This window comes from Ranitomeya variabilis, chromosome 2, assembly GCF_051348905.1.
Source record: "Ranitomeya variabilis isolate aRanVar5 chromosome 2, aRanVar5.hap1, whole genome shotgun sequence".
Taxonomy (NCBI): domain Eukaryota; kingdom Metazoa; phylum Chordata; class Amphibia; order Anura; family Dendrobatidae; genus Ranitomeya; species Ranitomeya variabilis.
In genome coordinates, this window is record NC_135233.1 from 310,400,198 (window position 1) to 310,422,232 (window position 22,035).

The following is a 22,035-nucleotide window of genomic DNA, read 5'->3' on the forward strand; positions in this document are numbered from 1 at the left end:
ATGTGTGCATTATCCCTATGACACCACTGTGTGCACTACTCCTGCAATGTGACATCGATGTGTGCATTATCCCTATGACACCACTGTGTGCCCTACTCCTGCAATGTGACATCGATGTGCGCATTTTCTCCATACTGTGACATCACTGTGTGCATTGTACAACTCCTGTCAAACCAACGTGTGCATTATTCCAATTCGGTGCCATCATTCTGCAGCTTCGTCTCGTTCGTTAGTGTAACTAATCACAAACATCCTGCTGAAAATGGCTGCGGTGGTATGGGGCCCATTCCATGCTTTTGTATGAGGACCCCTGGTTCAACCTCACCTCTTCATGTTAAAGGGATGGTCTTCTTAAAGAAAAAAGCAAAACCAAATGATGATGTTGAGTGTCAGACCCCACGGTGTGGCCATATGCGGCTGAAACCCTGCTAAACACAATGGCCAATTGTCGCACAATTTTTGTTTCACAATCGTGCAGCCACTGGCCTGATTCACAGCGTGTGGCGCACCCCAAGTGTGCTCCGGTGTCATCCTAAATAAAGCACTAGCTGCTCTCTTCTCACACTTGACTCCACTTTTGACTCTATACTTGATACTGGAGTGTTTCCATCATCAGTGCGGTCAGTAAAGGGTGCTGGCTGGCTGTCTCACTTCAATAGTTAAAAAATACTATATTTTATATAATATATACACAATACATAGTATACATAGTATAAATAAATATAGAAGGTTTCTCTCTTCTTGCTACAGGCAGTACAGATTGGTGTGGGGTGGGTCTGGCCGTGCTGGTGAGCAGACAGAAGCGCTGTGCTTGGTGTACAGAAAGTCTACGAGTCCGTACCCCACTCTTACATATATTACGTCACAGACTACAGATGAATGCCAGTATATGGTGCCTGTGCACAGAAATAAGCAGTGCTCCTGGTCAGGGCAGGAAACGGGTGGTTTTCTAGATTGCTTGCAGTTGCGCCAGTGGTGCAGCTTTGTATGACCGGTGTCTGTCTGCAGGAGCGGCACAGCTTATGTCTATAACATCCGCCGGATGTGCATCTAACTGTAGCACCCACATGAGGATGTACCGTTACGCCATGCGATGGTGGAATATTTTTTTGTAATGCTGGTCTCTTGTCAGTGTCACATAATTTCTACAAAACAAAAAATAAATGTAATTTTTCCACCAAAAAACAGCATGGCACCCATCTTGGGGTTGCACTCGGTAGGTACAGAGCAGGGCTGAGGTGTAACCCATCCAACTGGTGGACAGGAGTGATGCTGTTTTTTCATAGAAGCAGACAAGTAATTTGGGGGGGGCTGCACAGCAGCGTTGGCTGTGACACAGGTGCTAAATGTCAGCACTAAACAAATAAATAGGGCCAAACTGCAACCTGCAAGGCACGGTGACAAGTAAGACAAGGTCAGATTGGATTTGTAGCGTCTTTCTGGTGGCCGTACCATGTGGGTGGCAGTGTGGTCCCATTCACTCCCACTATGCGGTATACAACGATATTGTGCCGCAAGACAGGTGTCATAGCCAAATTCCAGTATAGCCCTTTTAATCTTTAGGAGTCCACAGTGGGGATTGGTACAGAAGCCGCCACCACATTCAGGGGGCATCAAAGCAGGAGGGTAAACTCAAGTCTACGAGATCACACAAATTAATTTAGAGCAAATAGGGACAGTACTGTGCCATCATCAAGTCCCACGGTATGTACAAATTAATACATTTCCATTAGTCGTGGTCCAAAATTGTAAATGCATTAAAAACGTATTGTTTTGCCAAGTGGCTTGTAAAATGTAGATGTAGAGCCACATATCCCCTCACTGGCCTCACTCCTGGGCTGTCTACAAATGTTGTCATATTGCAATTTTTACTGATATTTAGCAAAAATCACTGCAAAATCACAATGTGTGAAGACATTCTTGAGTGGCCCACAGACATGAAAAAAAAATCCTAAAGTCCCCCATGTATAGGCCAGTGACTTCCACTCATGGCATTAATGGCATTGGAGGGAAACCAAAGTCCCAGGCAGGAACAAGCCAACCCATCTAATCCATTTTCGTCCATGATGCATGTAAACCAAAGGAACCGGTCTGGCCGCCCCCAAGGATTTTTTTTTTTTTTTTTTTTTTTTTTTTATTAGAGCAGATGCAATCCCACAGACAATATAATGTTGATAAAAGAAATTAATACAGAAAATGACTATTTAAATTAGAAGGTGCATAAAATAAAGGAGTCAGAGATGCGTCCTACAACACGCCTCGCCATCAGTCTATTCAGGAGCAGTAACAATTAACAAGGTGAGGCCGAGCGGAGGGTTCGGGAAGATTCTTCAATGGATATTCTCACTAAATACATTTATCAACCAGTCACAGGATGTTGACTGTTCTGCTTGCTGGGGGTCTGGCCCTCCACCCACCATAGAAGAATGAAGTCCCAAATTCCCTTGTGTTAATGATTGGGGAGCATGAACATCCACATCAGTCCCAGAGAAGTGAATGGAGCGATGGTAATGCACATTCAATACTGTTCCTTACATACAACAACTACAAGACCCTCATTGCTGAGATTGGTGGTGGTCTCAGCAATCGGACCAACAGAGATCTAAAATGTCTTCACTTCACCTGAGGTTAGGCAATAAATCTAGGTAGTGGGAAAACCTATGCAGTCTAAGACACAAATTGGTTTGTTGCCTTTCATCTAATGTAGATTATTAGCTCCTAGAAAAGCACTTTGTGACTCTGATGTGAGGTCATTTCTCACGCAGGAGGACAGTAGTCACTGCCTCGCCCAGACGGTAGTCTATGAAGTATGAAACTACCACATGATGACCCCTAGATGAGCAGTAAAGGTGGATCATGGATTTTACTAGGACAAATCTAAGACCTAGGGAACATGCACTACGGTGATAGAAAATAGAGGGTACAACTTGCCACCTGCTCGGCCTCCGACTCGGAATGATAGCCATTGTGCTCGTCCTGTGTATCCTGTGTGTGCACGAGGCGGGACAGAACAGAGGCGACAAGAGAGAAAGAATCATGCAGACAACAGATAAAAGGACACAGTCAACACATCAGCCATGTGTGCGCACAGAACGGCATGTAAGTCAGCGTGAAGAACAGAAGGAATACAACATCGGTACCATCACCAACGACCAAGCGTTCATTGTAGGGTGCACATCTAGGACTCTCTTCCAGATGGTATGGCCAGCGCCACGGCCTGCGCAGCCAAGACTGGGCACCACGGCCCGTGTTCCGATTTTTGTTTTTTTAACAAGAAAAAGACAATTTCCATCAGTGTGCTGGATTATCATCTGTGTTTGGTCAGTGTCCATTTTTACCATCGGTGTGGCATCAGTTTTGACTTGCATAAGACAGAGATCTAAATACAATTTTTGAGCTTCCAAAAAAATGCAGCAAAAATGCAAAAGCTTCACATTTGGTGTATCTTATCACACGGGCACAAGAACGCAGAAGAGCCTATAGGAGAAGCAGCAGAGGTCAGCTGAACTCCATTTGCATCACAGCAGTCTATTAGCTGTCAGGGGTTCTTCACACTCCTGTTTTTATGGGGATATTCAGATGGAACCCCTGGATGCACTGGAGAAATGTAGTGTGAACAGGACCCAAGAAAAACATGGCTACTTTTTTCCAATAACTGTGCCACACCTATCCATTGGTTGTGCTTGGTATCGCAGCTCGGTTTTGACCTGAAATACTACTCACAGCCGGTGGACAGAAGATGTTGGTTTTTTAAAGAAACCAGACACGTTTTATTGATTTTGGACAAGCACTTTGCACTAATTTGCAAATAACAACTTTTTTTCTAACGTCTGCAGGAGCCAGTGAGCGGCATACATACTGCCCACTGTGCTAGCAAGCTGGTGGGCTTTCACATGCTGCCGAGCAGCTCTTTAGTTATCCAGCTGTTCCTCCAGGGGAACAGAAAACAAGTAGCCGCCATCAGTTTGCCGAAAATGCTCGTAATGCACAAGATGCAAAACTCGTCCACTGAAATGTGGCTTCACAAAGAAAGACAGAAAACATAACATAGGAAGCGGAGGAGGCGTGGTCCGTGTGACAGACAAGCAATTCCAAGGTTATATTTCATAGAAGCCAGACACCACATGCAATAAATAGGCAGAAAACATGAAGGTTAATCATGCGGATCATTGATCAGGAGGTCAGCGGCGGTGCAACCATCCGTGTCATGCTCCTTGAATTATCAAATGATAGAAAGTATGATAAAAAAAAAGAGTACTCACAATCACATTTACCTGTAAGCAATCCCGAGATCAACGATGCAATGTACAAATACACATTCAATCATTACAGGAAATATATGAAGTATAGAACTAATGCAGATAGTATTAAACATCACATCCACAAAGAAACTTTCCCGGGATCAGATCATCAGTTTGATACTCAACATAAAGGATCATGCAGTAAGTTCACTTATTACCCTGGGAAAATATATAGATTTCTTATAGACTATATTCTAAGTTGTTGGCCTAGCCGGACGTAGAAACCTGGCTGTTCACAGATAACACGGTGTAATGGCGAGGATCAGACGACCGTGATGTGTAGCGGAAGCGTTAACTGTGGAAGAACGACACTAAACAAGGCGCGACGGAGCAGGATTAACGACCGGCCTCCATCGGATATATCAACTTGTCAAGGATCCTTACACACCAGTAAAAACGCAGAAATCGCAGCTTATCTTTTATTTAAAGCCATTAAATCTGAAGTGTTCTGCAGATACTCACCAAAGTGGTCTACAGAGCTGAAACTGGAAGAAGCCATAAAGCTAGTAAAATGTCAGGGAGTTTCATTAAAAGAGAACCTATGTCCAGAAATACTACTTAACTGCAGAGATAGGGTTAATCTGCAGGTAAATAGTGTTTAAAGGGACTTTGTCAGCAGAGAATCACCGCACAAACCAATCACAGGTGCTCGGTTTATCATGGCGGGACCAAACAATTAAGTGCACCCTCCCACCTGCTTGCTTACCATATATCTCTGCCTCTATGAAGCCAGAGATGTCAATCAAAAGGGGGGAGGTTTGAGAAGTCATTCTGTGCTTATGGATTTATTTTAAATTTCTGTGTAGCCAGGTTACAGTGGCTACAGGGAGAAAATGAACTTCTATTCTCCCTGCAGCTGCTTGCTGTCATCTGGGTGGTGCAGGAGGCTACTCTGACATATTCAATGACAGCCTGCACGCACACTCAGGCTGTCAGAGTGCTGGGGAGTGATTACAGCGCGCTCACAGTGTAGTCAGTGGTGACGGTTAGGCTATGTTTACACGTTGCGTTTTTGCTAAGTTTTCTTTTATTTTAAGCTGCATTTTACAGTACCAACAAAAGCTATGATTTCAGAAATCTCATGCACATACATTGTTTTTTCTTTCCTGCCTTAATTTACAAAACTGCTGCTTTTTAAAGCTGCAGCATGTCACTTCTTTAGGCATCAGGTTATGCTGCGTTTTTATAGTAAGCAGGTACAGCAGCATGTGAAACCCATGTATTTTTGTGATTTTCCCAAATTTAAACCATGTCTTGGTCTCCTCACCTGAGAATGGCTGTTAGGATTAGTACAATTTAATACAATTAGTGATACGTGCAAATTAAACAGAGGCTGACCAAGGTGTGAAACTGAACAATATCTGACCAACTCAATGGCCGACCAAAGTATGAAAGTAAACAGTGTCCTACAAACTCAATGCTCTGATAGTGTCTTCGGCAAACTATTCCAGACCAATTCACCTTTCCCTGCTGTTATAGTTGTAGCGGTGTATTTCTTCATGAACTTTTTTTGTTCAGAATAGTCACTTTTTTTTTTTAAAGACATAAAAATCTTTCCACTAATTTGATTTTTTTACAATGGTTTTATGGTTTCACATATGTCTTGCACTGGTGACCTCTGTTCATGCTTCTGTGGTGGAAGCAAAGCTGAACTTTGGGATCCTGAAAAACGCAGCAAAATTTGCTTTTTGGAAAGCAGCTTTTTTACTGCCAAGAGAGCAGGTTTTGCCTACAGAAAAAAAAAATGCAGTGTGTAAACATATTAAAGGGACTTTGTTATCAGATTTCGCTATGTAATCTGAGAGCAGCAAGATACAGGGGCTGAGACTCTGATTCCAGCTGTGTGCCACTTAATGGGATGTGTGTTAATGAATCAATACAAATCAGTGTTTTATCAAAAGGAGATTATGACTAGAGGACTAGGAGTGTTTGTTGTCCAGACTAGGGACAAAAGTCTGTTACTCTGGCTGTGACTCCATGCAATCTGCACGCTGTCATGATTGCTCAGTATTAACAGTGCAAGCGGGTAATCACAAGAAGCCAAACAAATGTAATTGGTATGTGAACACAAGTATGCAAATTCAATACATGTGGTCATGTGACAGCCCACACGCACCAGGAACACCAGTTAATTGTGACCATCACGCAATCGCGATTCAACAATCTGCAGTCACATAGATGGGCCGTAGACTTTTGTCCCAAGCCTAGACAATCCCGATAAATCTATAGGACTGACACAGAGCCAAGAACAGCACTTGGCCATTTCCATCTGACCCACAGACGTTGAAAAAAGCGGCATTACTTATTGCCCAATCACTGTTCATCCAAAGCCTCCCGAGTGTGGTCATGGAGCAAGAAGAACTGAAGAACTGCACACCCAGGCAACCTAGCCAAGAAATGTCCTTTGTGGGAAAATACCACAAATTGGAATACCAATTCTACTGTCATGTATTGTAGTAGGGAACTCTAAAGGTACCGTCACACTTAGCGACGCTGCAGCGATATAGACAACGAGCCGATCGCTGCAGCGTCCCTGTTTAGGTCGCTGTAGAGACGTCAAACACAGCAGCTCCAGAACGATGCAGGAGCGATCCTGTGACGTAACGGTGACTCACTTATCGTTCTCACAGGTCGTTAGCTCCATGTAAAACATCGCTGGCATCTTTGCTTTTGCTGTCAAACACGACGATACACGCCGACCTGACGACCAAATAAAGTTCTGGACTTCTAGCTCCGACCAGCGATATCACAGCGGCTCCAGATCGCTGCTGCGTGTCAAACACAACGATATCGCTATCCAGGACGCTGCAACGTCACGGATCGTTGTCGTTCTCGTTGTAAAGTTGCTGAATGTGAAGGTACCTTAAGTTAATAAGTGGTACCCTCGTCTACTCATCTGAGCCGAGCGTGGCTCCAAAGATTGCCTCTCGTTCTGGAAGACCTGGCATGCCCATGCATCTACAGGAACACTAGCACAAGTGCGTAACGTTCTCCTTACAACAAAGTGAATACAAAGCCATGTTAATTCTCTGTAGGCCATCACACATACAAGCAGCACACACTATCCATGTGGAATTAGGCTAACCACGTAACCCAGCGTACAGGCACAAGAGACACAAAACCGGTGAGACTGCAGAACAGCCAAACAAAGCACGAGAAGCAAAAAAAACACACAAGCTTGACCTGAAAAATATTTCCATGGCACAAGAAAAAGACAAGCTGCAAGACGAGCATCAAGATCTCCAAATGGACAAAAAAAAAAAAAAGAATCAAACAACCCATACTTTTGGGATCTGTTCCGCCCAGGTCAGATTCTATCATCTGCTTGGTAAATGCTCCAGATAGAGATTTTGATACTCAATAAAATAAATAAAAAAAAAAATATATGACGATCTTCAACACATGGCACATAGTGGACAAACAGGCGAGAGGCCGACTTGCTGGACACCAGAAATATCTTACCCTGATATCGGGCCTCTTGTAGACCTGTTAAAATGCACAATAAAATCAAGACCAAGGACTTCTTCAGTACCTGTCACATGAATGCTGCAGAGTTGTGTAAGTTATCAGGGTACACTTTAGAGATGGTGTGAACCGATTTGCAGGACCCAGTCCAGTGGCCAAATCAGTGATCGGCGACTGTTGGATGCGAGCCCTGAGAACTGCCTTACATCTCCTGGCATCGGCGGCTCTTCTTTTGATTAGCCAGCCTGGCGCAATGTCACATGCGTGTCATACTGTAATGATGACGACATACCAGGATGGCTGATCAAAAGTAGAATCGTGGATACCGGAAGGGATCGCATCCAACAGCAACCAATGAGTGACCTCAAGTCAAATCTCACCATCACTAGTAGGTTTGTGTCATTTAATTTCCATTTTAAATGAAATGTATAGCCTTTGTTTTCTTGCATTGCACGCTTACCCTAAGAGACTGCAATCCCAGAAGGGAAGCTACAGCTCGGCATCTACCTGTTTAGCGGACCCCTATGCTAGATGAAAATTCTTCTAAAAAGGACAGGTCTACTGATTTGTAAGGCCCAGAACTAACGATTGCTGGGAGGTCCGCCATAACAATGTATGTTGGCAGGCACTAGGGCGTCACAGGGTGATGGCTGCTGTAGTCTATACGTGTAGTGCCAGACTACATGGCTTGTCATGCCAGGCTTTGTGATGGAAATGTACACCCAGAAATGTCAGATATCACATACAAGACAGACAACATTATATAATAACGCTACTAATGAAGTCAGATCAAAGAGACGTAACAGAAAATATATCAATTGGCTTCAGATGTTACTCACCCTGTAATCTCGAGAAACATTTTCACAAGGCACAGAACCAGAAATCTGACTGGATATTGTGGCTGCAATCAGCTGCTTGCACCATTCAACGTGTGATCCAGTAGGACTGCAAAAAAAGAAGGCAGACACCTCCGATAAGCCCCGGCAGGTTACACTCTGTAGGTTTCACTCTGTAGGTTTCTGTACTCAGTACACACAAGAGCATGGCCGCCTTTTGTTGAGCCTGATTATGTTTATATTACTTCTAGTGATGAGCGACCATGCTCGGGTGCTTACCGAGTGTCTTCGGAGTGCTCGAATAATATGTTCTAGTCCCAGCGGCTGCATGTCTCGCAGCCACAACACATGCAGGGATTACCTCATAAACAGACAATCCCTACATGTGTTGTGGCTGTAGCACAGCCGTGAGACATGCAGCCGCGGGGACTAGAACATATTTTTTTGAGCACAATGAAGACCCTCGGTAAGCACCCGAGCATGGTCGCTCATCACTAATCACTTCCCATTCTTAGGTGTCCATAGTTGGGCCCCAGTCCTGCTCGGCCCTTTTAAACATTGAGGTAATTTTTTTTTCACGTTGTAAGGTTTTAATACTAAAGCTTAGGACCATCCTGACTGGATATACATTGATGCGGTGGGATGACACTTACGCTTTTTTTTTTTTTTTTTTTAAATCAAAAACGGTCTTTACAGTACCCGGTGTTATTGATACGCACTACTGCTTTTACTTACCGTACATTGAACTTATCCCTGCTCTTTTTGATTCTATCTTAGGTTTGCCTGAGATCAAGGCACGAGAACCTAAGCTTACTGTGTGATGGGAGAAAGGAACCATAATGTCACATCAAGAAACTATTCCTGTCTAAAGGTACCTTCACACTAAACGATATCGCTAGCGATCCGTGACATTGCAGTGTCCTGGATAGCGATATCGTTGTGTTTGACACGCAGCAGCGATCAGGATCCTCCTGTGATGTCGCTGGTTGTTGGTTAAAGTTCAGAACTTTATTTGGTCGTCAGACCGGCGTGTATCGTTGTGTTTGACAGCAAAAGCAACGATGCCAGCGATGTTTTACAATGGTAACCAGGGTAAATATCGGGTTACTAAGCGCAGGGCCGCGCTTAGTAACCCGATGTTTACCCTGGTTACCAGTGTAAAATGTAAAAAACCAAACAGTACATACTCACCTTCGCGTCCCCCGGCGTCCGCTTCCTGCACTGACTGAGCGCCGGCCGCAAAGTGAAAGCACAGCACAGCGGTGACGTCACCGCTCTGCTGTTAGGGCCGGCGCTCAGTCAGTGCAGGGAAGCGGACGCCGGGGGACGCGAAGGTGAGTATGTAGTGTTTGTTTTTTAACATTTTTCACTGGTAACCAGGATAAACATCGGGTTACTAAGCGCGGCCCTGCGCTTAGCAACCCGATGATTACCCTGGTTACCCGGGGACCTCGGCATCGTTGGTCGCTGGAGAGCTGTCTGTGTGACAGCTCTCCAGCGACCAAACAGCGACGCTGCAGCGATCGGCATCGTTGTCTGTATCGCTGCAGCGTCGCTTAGTGTGAAGCTACCTTTAGCCATCAGGCTATGTGCCCACGATCCGGAACTACTGTAGGAGCATTATGGACGCAGTGTATGTTCACTGCATCCACAGCGCTGCCGTCTATTGAACACAAGCGAATCCCCATGTGTTCACTGAACCGTGCAGATTCACTGCGTCCAATACACGCTATTGATGTAATTTCTCTTATGGAGACTCGCGTCTCTGCAACAGAAACTGACACGCTGCGGTCTGGAGAGACGCGCTGCATGCCCGTCTCCGCGGGTAAGCCGCAGACACATAGTGGACATGAGATTTCTAGAAAGCCCACTATGTTGTAACATCTGGACGCTGTGGGTTTGACGTCACACAAGTACGCAGTGTCCAACCTGCAGCAGTTCCTGATTGTGGGCACCTACCCTTAAGCATTCCTAAACCAAAAATAACCAACTTATAACTTTTTTGTTAAGTATATAATTCCACATGTGTTAATTCATAGTATTGATGCCTTCAGTGTGAATGTACAATTTTCATAGTCAAGAAAAAACAGAAAAATCCTTAAATGAGGTGTGTTCAAACTTTTGGTCTGTACTGTAAAAGAGATGAGATTAAAGGGAACACGTAATGTAAAATAACACCATTGACCTCAGATATGGACTTAATGTGCAGGTTAATTGCACTGGCACTGAGAGCCCTGTTGCCAGGAGGAAATTAACTTAATTAGCCCCTGTAGCATTCGGCTTCCAGTCATAGGGGCACGGTTTCAGTCACTGCTCTGTGTGACTGCTCCCGGAACTGACTGACACCTGGCCCTAATACGGAGCTGCTGTCGGTCCCAGGCCGCAGTTACAGCTGCCGCTCTCCATACACAGAGTTGTGATTGAAACCGTGCCGGCGTCTGCACTATGACTGAAAAAAAAAAAAAAAGGTTCTGAGACATTAAAAAAATAAAGAGAACACTACAAAAAAAAAAAAAAAAAAAAAGTGTATGTGTGCAGATTTACTTTATTTTTCTGCTGCAGAACCTCTTTACTAATACATGTCCCCTGTAAGAGAGCGCCAGACGATCTATGGTGCCTGGACATCAGGGACAAGTCTTAATTCTTGCCCTCGGGAAATTCTGCACAAAACTAATATTCCATATTCACAGAAATGACTTTCAAACCAATAAATTCTAGTACTTTTCAATTAATCTCGGCCCATTATCTAATCTACATGATACAGAAACATTTTCCTTGTGTGGGTTGAAAGCTTTCTCCCAAACCTCTGTAGCTTACAAGGCTGAGCAGTGACGGCTAATGGAAAAGCCGGATCGGCACGGGTGACATTTCAGTAAGCCGTCAGCCTTAACGTGGGGTTTGGCCGGTGAAATCTGTTGCTAGAACTATATAAATAGTTGGAATAGAAAGTTCTCTTGTCAAAAGCAATCAGGACCATCCTAGGAAAGAGGGGAAAGAACTAGCTCATGCCTGGATTAGTGCATCTCTCCCCGAACATGACCTTTACAGGAAAGGAAGGAATGAAATGTGGGAATGAAGTAATAATGGGCAATAAAGGCAGAATATGTTAAAGAATATTTTCATATTTGGAACCATTTTTTTCTTTTTTTTTTGCAGATGTGTAAGTTTTACAGTCTTTGAAAAGATGTCGACCTGTGGACTAGGAGTCTCTGATGACTAGTCCACTCCAGTACTGGCTACCAGGGACCATCCTTGGACTTTTCATCCAAGAAGCATAGTTCCCGGCTGACATTTCAATGTATATTTCTTTAAAACGCTGCAATATTTCAGAGTAAAACATACAAGGGCTCCATATTCAGCACAGCACTAACTGAGCTAAGGAAAGAAGGTCCAAGGGAGAACGTTTCTCCTTGTGGAGAGTACGTGCCTAGCTGGCGTAAGGAGACTTATAGGCCATGCAATGATCCTGTGCGAAATTAAATATGCAAATGGCCTCTTCAAAGAGGATGAGGATAAAAACGCTAGCACCACCTAGGAAAAGAAAGCAAACAATAACCGCAAGATGGGTCTGTAGCCTCAGGATCGTACCAGTACTAAGGTCGGGGGTCACCACACTTGAGCTTCCCATAGTGTGTATATTGAGTAGATTCCATTATGCCTGAGGAAGACGCCGGTCTGGCGTTGCAAATAATTGCATGAACAAGTTTCTTGTTTTTGTACAGTGCGCATTGTCAGAAAACTGCCAACATGAGCCTGACTGGCCTGGACATGACACCTGGTCCTGCAGTGATAATCTCCTGCTGATAAAGTACTGATTGTATTGAAACTATAGCACACAGCCCAGGAAGGGATCTTTCACATTGCGTTCAGGCACTTGTTTCATGGATGCTTTGATTTTTTTTATTTTATTTTTATTTGGGTCTGTCAAAAATGTGAAAATAAGAGGGAAATAGTTAAATGACGAGAATTAAAGTTCTCTCACATCCAGGCTGTTAGAGGGTACACATCAGCCCCAGCTAGCATCGCTCCTGTGCCTACACCAATATGGGGCTGGGATTGACTCACTCATTGCTGGGGATTATTACTGCTCAAGGAGCAGAGGGGGTTAATGCAGTACATTTCTATAAACCTTATACAAAAAGCACACAGGAATGTAAGCAGAAAGCGTCAGCGTAAATACATCCCAGACTACAGGTAGATCATCCTGATGGTCCAGATAGTATTTATCAGGGCTCGCAATCATCTGAGTTTATAAAATAGGTCCAATGTTGTCCTTGGAAAAGTCGGACGAGTCTCATGCTAGTACAATGCAATTTTTCTAACCCAGTACCTGTAGAATTTCTCCGTCATTTCAAGCTAATTTACTAACAAAATAATCTTAGATACAGATATAGACAGATAGATGTTATTGAGATATATAATCAGTACAGTGTGTGTATAGTTTACTGTACATGCATTTAGCTAATAAATAAAAGAAAAAAAATGGCGTGGGGGTCCCCCTACTTTTTCTTAACCAGCTAAGGGAAAGTCGACAGCTGGGGGCTAATGTTTACAGTCTAGGAAGGGGGCAATAAACATGGAGCTTACCAGGCTATTAATATCAGCTCACAGCTGTCTACTTAGGTTTTACTGGTTATTAACAAGGGGTGACTCCCAAAAAAGTGACATAGGGTCCCCCTATAATTAATAACCAGCAAAGGCTAGGCAGACATCTGTGGGCAGATATTAACAGGCTACAAAAGGGCAATTGATATTGGTCCCCTACCAGACTAAGAACATCAGCTCTCAGCCGCCCAAGTACTGGCACATCCCTAAGATGCGCAAATTCTGGCGCTTAGCTTCCACTCTTCCCACTTGCCCTAGTGCGGTGGAAAGTGGGATAATAGTATTGGGGTTGATGTCAGCTTTGTAATGTCAGCTGACATAAGGCCCAGGGGTGAGTAATGGAGAGGTAGTTGGAGCGCCCCCACACCGCCGCAGGGCCGAGGGGTACCCGGAGCCGGGCCTCTGGGATCTCAGTCCTGAGGTTGTCACGGTGGCTAGACCCGGTCCGTGGCCCTGTCTGTCAGTGGGGGACGTCCGGTGCAATAAGTGGTGTTGTAACGGAGCAGTTGTGGGGTGCAGGTCGCGGTAAATAATGAGGACACCAGGTTGCAGTCTCTTTACCTCTTTACTGAAGATCTCTGGGTCCTCAATCCAGAATACGGCTCACCAGGCTGCGCAAGTCCGGCCGGTCCAATGACACTTCCCGAGTTCTCTTCACAGGAGGAAATCTGTGCCTTCCCCCTAGCGCTATGTGTTGTAGTCCTTCCCTGCTGTGCTTACGGAAAGTACCCCACAACTGTTGTGTCTGTTTCTGATGTTCCCTCACAACTCGACTAGATGATGTTCTGCTAATCCTCCGTCCCTCCCTGAGGTTCGGGTAGGAACGGCACCCGTTTGACGGGTAGGCCTGGAGTTCTTCCGGGACCCTAGAGACGCCCCTCTCCCACAATTGCCTCCCAAGACTTCATAGGTGATTTGAGTTAGACAGCCCGCCTGAGACTGACTGCCCTGCCGCTGTTTGGAGTATTGCTTGAAGCTGAATGTTATTCTACTCCCTCGGCGTTCCGGCCACCGGTTGTGCGCCTCAGTAGGGTGTTGCTCCGGTCTTACAGCACGACTCCTACTGGTATTTCTCCTTTGCGTGATCCCGTTTCTCACTCAGCACAATCTATCTCGCTTCTAGTCCTTTCTTGGGTCCCGCCGCTTCCCGGAGCTGGCGCGGACCCGTTACGTTCTTTTCAATGCCAAGCCTCTGTCAGGATCCCACCCCTGACAGAGACCCTACTGTCTCTTCCTCCACAACACCCTCTGCCACCAGGTGTTGCTTCGTCCAATCCAGTCAGCTTTCTGATCTAACTTCCTGCCTGACCCCCAGTTTACCCACTATGGTGGGGAGTGGCCTAATGAATAGCACCCTTAGCTCCCCCCGGAGGCCCGGCTGTGAAATGTATTGGTGTCTGTGATACCTGATCAGATGAACTCCTTCAGTGCCATCGGACGCACCATAGCTCCCCATAGTGGCGGAGCCACAGTACTGCAACGACCAGGACTCTGGGGCGCTGCATGTCTATAAGACTCCCCCATTACAAACCCCATAGTCAAATGTAAAATAAATACACACACAGAGTAAAGTACATCACTTTTACAAACCCACAAAGAACTCCAGCTCTACTACATCTGGATGGTTTGTTGAGCGCTGGCATGATGCGACAGCTCAGCAACCCCGCCGGAACAGACAAGAGCGTGAGAACGTTGTAAAAATTCTTACGATGGTAGCTGTGACGTCAGTAAGGTGACCGGGAGTCATCTACTATGAACTCCAGTGATCTTTCTCACATCAGCACTAGGCCCTGCAGGAGCGTTTTCATGCTCCTGTCTGTCTGTACCAGCTGGGTTGCTGAGCTGCTGCATCATGCGCTGGCTCAACAAATCATCCGGATGTAGCAGAGCTGGAGTTCTTCGTGGATTGTCGTTAGACAGGTGGGGAATATGGTGGTTAATTATTTTTGATTTTACACTAATAAATGGGTAAAAAAGGGTAGGGAGTATTTATTTCATATAAAAGCAGTCTGTGTCTTTATTTCAATTAAAGTACTTTACCTTGTGTGTGTCTTTATTTTACATTTGACTATGGGATTAGTAACGGGAGCATCTTATAGATGCCTCTCAATTACTAACCCCTGGGCCTGATGTCAGCTAACATCACAAAGCTGACATCAAGCTTAATACTATTATCACACTTGCCACTGCACCAGGGCAAGTGGAAAGAGTGAAGGCTAAATGCCAGAAATGGTGAATCTGATGGATGAGCCATAAGGAGGCTGTGGGCTGATGTTCTTAGTCTAGGAGGGGTCCAATATTCATAGCCCCTTCCTAATCTATTATTATATCAGCCCGCAGCTGTCTGCCTAGCCTTTGCTAGTAATTAATTATAGGGGGACCTCACGTCATTTTTTGTGTGTGTGTGTGTGTGTGTGTGTGTGTGGGGGGGGGGGGGGGGGGAGGGGTTCACCCCTTGCTAATAACCAGTATTGGCTAAGTAGACAGCTGTGAGCTGATATTAATAGCCTGGGAAGCTCCATGTTTATTAACCCCTTCCCAGACTATAAACATCATCCCCAGCTGTCTGCTTTCCCTCTGCTGGCTGAGAAAAAAAAAAAAAGGGGGGACCCTATGCCATTTTTCCTTTTATTTATTGAGTTATTAGCTACATACATAAACATTAAACTACACACGCACTGCACTTATTAAATAGGTCTCTGACATCTTTCTATTGATCTATTCTATGTATATACACTCACCGGCCACTTTATTAGGTACACCATGCTAGTAACGGGTTGGACCCCCTTTTGCCTTCCGAACTGCCTCAATTCTTCGTGGCATAGATTCAACAAGGTGCTGGAAGCATTCCTCAGAGATTTTGGTCCATATTGACATGATGGCATCACACAGTTGCCGCAGATTTGTCGGCTGCACATCCCAAAGATGCTCCATACAAGGCAGGATGGATCCATGCTTTCATGTTGTTTACGCCAAATTCTGACCCTACCATCCGAATGTCGCAGCAGAAATCGAGACTCATCAGACCAAGCAACGTTTTTCCAATCTTCTACTGTCCAATTTCGATGAGCTTGTACAAATTGTAGCCTCAGTTTCCTGTTCTTAGCTGAAAGGAGTGGTACCCGGTGTGGTCTTCTGCTGCTGTAGCCCATCTGCCTCAAAGTTCGACGCACTGTGCGTTCAGAGATGCTCTTAGGCCTACCTTGGTTGTAACAGGTGGCGATTTGAGTCACTGTTGCCTTTCTATCAGCTCGAACCAGTCTGCCCATTCTCCTCTGACCTCTGGCATCAACAAGGCATTTCCGCCCACAGAACTGCCGCTCACTGGATTTTTTTTCTTTTTCGGACCATTCTCTGTAAACCCTAGAGATGGTTGTGCGTGAAAATCCCAGTAGATCAGCAGTTTCTGAAATACTCAGACCAGCCCTTCTGGCACCAACAACCATGCCACGTTCAAAGGCACTCAAATCACCTTTCTTCCCCATACTGATGCTCGGTTTGAACTGCAGGAGATTGTCTTGACCATGTCTACATGCCTAAATGCACTGAGTTGCCGCCATGTGATTGGCTGATTAGAAATTAAGTGTTAACAAGAAGTTGGACAGGTGTACCTAATAAAGTGGCCGGTGAGTGTATGTATTCTATTCTGACAGGTCATGCTGGGAATTTACTGTACTTGGCTGATTAAATGTTGGGTTTTCTAGGAGATGGGAGCCTAAACATCGGATGGCACACACATTATATGTGTGCCGTGCAATATTTTTCTCGCACTTTGACTTGCATTGACGAGTCTCGGACGTTATATGGGGCAAATTGTAGCATGCTGCAATTATTTTCTCAGTCCGATCCAAGTGGAGAAAAAAATAAATACAAATAATCACAGATAAACAGAGAATCATTGACTAACATTAGTCAGAATGCAATCTGATTTTTTATCGGATGGCACTCGTCCACTTTAAATGCAGAGGAGTAGGAGTTCTTAAACTCACATCCATCTGATTATCCGTGGAAACACGAGAAACAATGAAATGAAACAAATGGAGATGCTAAAGATTAGATATTAAAAAAAAAAAAAAACTTTTTCACAGTGAGGGTGATCAAAGAGTGGAACAGGCTGCCACGAGATGTGGTGAGTTCTCCTTCAATGGAAGTCTTCAAACAGAGGCTGGACAGACATCTGTCTGAGATGGTTTAGTGAATCCTGCATTGAGCAGGGGGTTCGACACAATGACCATGGAGGTCCCTTCCAATCTAACAGTCTATGATCCACACACACATATACATGCTGACAGCCGCACCGCCATCTGATGTGGTCAGAAATCAGCTGACAAATAATGGTTCACAGGAGAAATAAAGACTACAAACTGCGCAGAATGGGCTCGCCGAGATTCACGATTCTGTAATGTACACGACGGATATTCGGCCTTTTTTACAAGATGGGCGTTTAACCTAAAGGCTCAGTCAGACATCTGCTTTTCATGTATGAGTGTTCTGCCTGTTTTTCACAGATGGCACTCGTACCCATGTTATACCATGGGGCAATTCACAAGTCAGTGATTTTTCGCAAAGATCAAAATTGGCAATGCAAGTCAATGGGTCCGTAAAAAACAAAAAAACATAGCTGCAATCAGATGACATTGAATGTTTGATTTTCAAGGACTGTTAAAATAGAGACATTTTTTTCTTTATTTCCCCACGTATGAAAAACCTGATGACACTCGGATCAAAGACTGATCAGAATAATCGGTCCTTTTTTCCCTCATCCACAGAAAAATCAGACACATGGCTAAGCCCTTACTAACACTGTGGCACTTAAATCTGGAAAAGCATGCGAGATTTAGTGGGATGGGGGGAAGCTGCCACTGACCGGCCCATGACTAGCCCACCAAGACTTATAGTTCCCAACCGTCCTTTTAAAGAATAATTTCTCTTGATCGCTGCAGTGTTTCAGAACACCACATGAACGGCCACAAGAACGCAGCCTGTGTCGGATCTGTGCTTCAGGAATCAGACTTATTCCCTGTACAGAGATACTACGCGGCCGCATCGCTCAACAATTCTAATGAAAGCCTATTGCAAATAGGGGGCCGAGCTCTGCACGAAGATCACCGCCATACAAAGGGGCAGAGCTGTGCACGAAGATCACCGCCATACAAAGGGGCCGAGCTCTGCACGAAGATCACCGCCATACAAAGGGGCAGAGCTGTGCACGAAGATCACCGCCATACAAAGGGGCAGAGCTGTGCACGAAGATCACCGCCATACAAAGGGGCAGAGCTGTGCGCAGACCTGCAGGTGAAAATCACAGTCAGCTCACACACTAGTCTATTCTGGACCAGGCCTTGCAGCCGACATATTTCGCATTCCGCTCTGCGGCTGGGCCGTACATGACAGCTATTCTCATTGCTTACGTTTCTGCCAGGGCTCAGTGCGTTTCCCTAACTCTCTGTGACGCCCACGGACCCCAGTGCACTTGGGAGACATCTGATACTCACTGACTGACACTATGGAGGAGATGGAGACATTTTTGTCTCCATATTCCCATCTGAAAGAACCTGATCACACAGTGATCGCCATAATGCAGCGGATTTTCCTGGATGACAACACTCTCGTGGGCTGGGAAATGTCACCACATCTTCTGCCATCAGTGACAGCGGAAAGCCAGTGCCCATGTTATTATTATTTATACAGCACCATATAGAAGCATCCTGCACCTGCGATGATAAGGGCGCATTCACCCCTCAGCTCTGGGCTTACCGCTTACTGGGCTATGGCTGGGATTACTGCATAGTCTGGGCTCACACCTGGATTAGCTCAGATTTTTATCATTCTGAATTCAGAAGCATTAAAAAAAAATGCAAAAACTAAGAAAAATATGGAAGAAAAGCAGAAAGCAGCCGCGAGCAGAGCAGAGGTGAGTGTGAATGAGCCCTGACAGCCCATGACAAGCGGAGGCGCCCGGGGGAAGCCGCCCAGCGCCCGGGAGAAGCCGCCCAGCGCAGGTACCTGTCCAGGGTCTCCACGCTGGCCTGCCGGGAGCCGGGCAGTGACGGCAGTGACGGCGGGGCTGCAGGTCGCGGAGGTTTCCTAGCAGCAGATGGTCCAGCGGTGCCGCCTCCCCCCGCGCTCTCCAGCCCCGGCACTTTATCCATGGCTCTTCCCTTCCTTCTCCGCCTCCTCCCCGGATGCTCGGGATGCAGATGAGCCGCTTATCGCTCAGGAAGAGCCGGATTGGAGGCCTGGTTTCCTGCCGGCTTCCTGCTGTGATGGAGGGGCAGATGCACTCTGACGTCCCCGCTGTCACCCAGCAGTGCCCAGCATGCACCGCGGCAACAAGCAGCAACCAACAATGCACCGCGGCAGTCCTCAGGCCTCTGTGTGTGTGCCGGCACCCATAATGCAGTGCAGCTACCGCACTGCCGGAGCACGGAGAGTGTACGAACAGTCACCGAGTGCTGCCCCAGTCACACACCCGTCTTGGGAGGGTGGGCTCCATTACTATAGGCTATACATGGTATGGTAATAGGAGCACGGATGTTACCACACTACAATAACCCCATTTCTCACAGCTGGCTAGTGGGAAGCCTTTGTTGCCCAAAGCAGCCAATCAGCTCCCAGTTCTCATTTCTTGCACTGCTATGGAAAATTGAAACCTGCACTCTGATTGGTTGCTGTGGGCAACATAGAACTCTGCTTTAATGAGGCCTATATTGTAGTAAGCACCATTTCTAGGGTTCCCCTAGGATGCAAGCGCGCTGTGGAGACGAATGTCGCTTTATAAGTGTAAAAAGTGATAACGTGGCCTCCGTCACATAATCCAAGCTGCATCTTGCCCTAGTCAGGATGGCTGCAGTCTGAAGAAACTCCCCCTCCCGAGACCTGTGTCTCAACTGTCAGAGCCTGGTGCTGTACCGGAAGCACTGATACAGGTGAGCTCAGCTGCCGGAGCAGGGCTAGAATGGGAGACAACATAATAATCGTGGCTGACTGCACACAAAGGATTTTTTCTCTTGCCTCATTCCTCTGTACGGTCAGCCAAGAGTCATTTCTCCTGTCACACACGTCTCTGGAATTACATGACGGGACTATTTTATTGCATTTTTGGAAAACTCCTTTAATTGGGTCTTAGTCTCTCATCACAGCTTTCCGCTGCAAACAGTCCCTTCATAGTCCAACTCTGTCCCATCATCAGAGGGATACATGCTCGTCTCCAATCCACTGCTACAGAGGCTCCTAAAGAGGCCAGGTCTCACAGCTGGGACCACGCTCAGACTGGCCCACAGGAGACTCCTCCGGTGGGCCACCACCCTCTTACATGGGCAGTGCTTGGCACAATATCACTATGTACAGACACAGGCGGCATCTTATTCATGTAACAATCTACCCCGCCCATTGTTATATACATTTGTGATTGAGGATAATGTCACATCTGCATGTAGCTGAAAAGTGGGGCCCTGGGGTGGGTTACTGGTGGGCCCTCGGCGCCACGGTCCGACACTGCGACCGATCCTTCTCCACAGCAGCCATATTCTAAATAGCCGTGTATTAAGGAAAGCATACAGGGCATAGGGAAGACATAGCAATAACTGTAGATGCTGACTGATCGTTACTTCTCACACTAATGTTAGGCTTACAAGGTTTATACTGAAAACAAGCCGATCACATCATCAATTGCACAAAAAATGACCAGTTTTACTTTATCTGCTTTTGAATCAAAAGACTATCTGAAATATCCAGACCTGGCATTTTAACCGCCTAGTGCCCAGGCCAAATTCTCCAAATCTGACATGTCACTTTATGTGGCAATAATTCTAGAATGTGATTTTGAGTGTTTTTTTTCGTGACACATTATACTTTAGGTTAGCGGTAATTTCGGGTCATATGTTTTACCTAAAAAAAAATAAAAATATCAGACATTTGACAAATGTAAAAAGAAAAATAGCATTTTTTTTAAACTTTGAATATTTATACCTTTATTTCAGATAAACACAAGAAATTCCAGCAGCAGGAGATTCTGGCAAAATCCAATAATTTGTTAGAAAAATATGCAAAAATCAATTGTTTTGGTTACAATTGATTTTTGTCTATTTTTCTAATAAATCATTGGATTTTAGTAGACTCTCCTGCTGCTGGAATTTCTTGTGTTCATTGGATACTCCTGATGCACTGCCGGCTCCGTGCAGTGGAATTCCTTGGGTTGCGCCAACTTCATAGTTTTCTACATATTTTTTTTTATTTCAGATCATTATACTGCACAAAGTAGTTAATAAAAAAAATTAACTTGCCTTACATCAGCACAATTTCATTTTGATAGGAGGTTTAAAAATGTAGTAATTTCTTTTTCTTTTTTTTTAAAGGAAAACTTTACAATTTTTTTCTTTTTTTAGGAACCTAATCAGTTTTGAATTGACATTGAGGGTCATGTGAATGGGAAATATTGCTAAAGTTAGGGTATGTGTCCACGTTCAGGAAACGCTGCGTGATTGACGCTGCGCAGAGCGTCCAGATGTTACAGCATAGTGGAGGGGATTTTAGCAAATCCAGTCTCCACTATGCGTGGTAACACGCACCCGGCGGCCCTGCGATTCCGGACATGCGCATCTTTTAAGATCGCAGCATGTCCGTTTACCCTGCGGCGACGCTGCGCCGCCGCAAGGTATATCACAGGGCCCTATGTGTGGGGTGCGATCATGCCGGATGTGTGCAATGAACACATCTGGCATCATCGCGTCACAGAAGGGGGCGGGGCTTAGGGCGGAGCGGGTTTGCCGCTCCGTCCAAACTGCCGGCCATCCTGAAAGTGGACACATACCCTAATAATATTTTAA

General features: G+C 45.5%; 1 protein-coding gene across 5 annotated transcripts in view; it reads right to left on the reverse strand.

Moving 5' to 3' along the window:
* The window catches only part of MTMR1 (myotubularin related protein 1), an 81,690-nt gene extending 62,009 nt beyond the window's left edge, over positions 1-19,681 (reverse strand). Inside the window, exons 1-4 of one of the 5 annotated variants that reach the window (XM_077285228.1) lie at positions 19,214-19,522; positions 8,606-8,711; positions 7,750-7,787; positions 2,932-2,985 (exon numbers count right to left, since the gene is read on the reverse strand). Coding sequence is in view for 3 of the 5 variants with exons in the window: in XM_077285225.1 (XP_077141340.1) it covers positions 2,935-2,985; positions 7,764-7,787; positions 8,606-8,711; positions 19,214-19,359 (327 nt within the window). In the remaining 2 variants the exon portion in view is untranslated. Of the gene's footprint in view, positions 1-2,931; positions 2,986-7,749; positions 7,788-8,605; positions 8,712-19,213 lie in introns of all 5 variants that reach the window. The other 4 variants (XM_077285225.1, XM_077285229.1, XM_077285226.1 and 1 more) reach the window with 4 other exon arrangements.
* Positions 19,682-22,035: the final 2,354 nt, after the last annotated feature.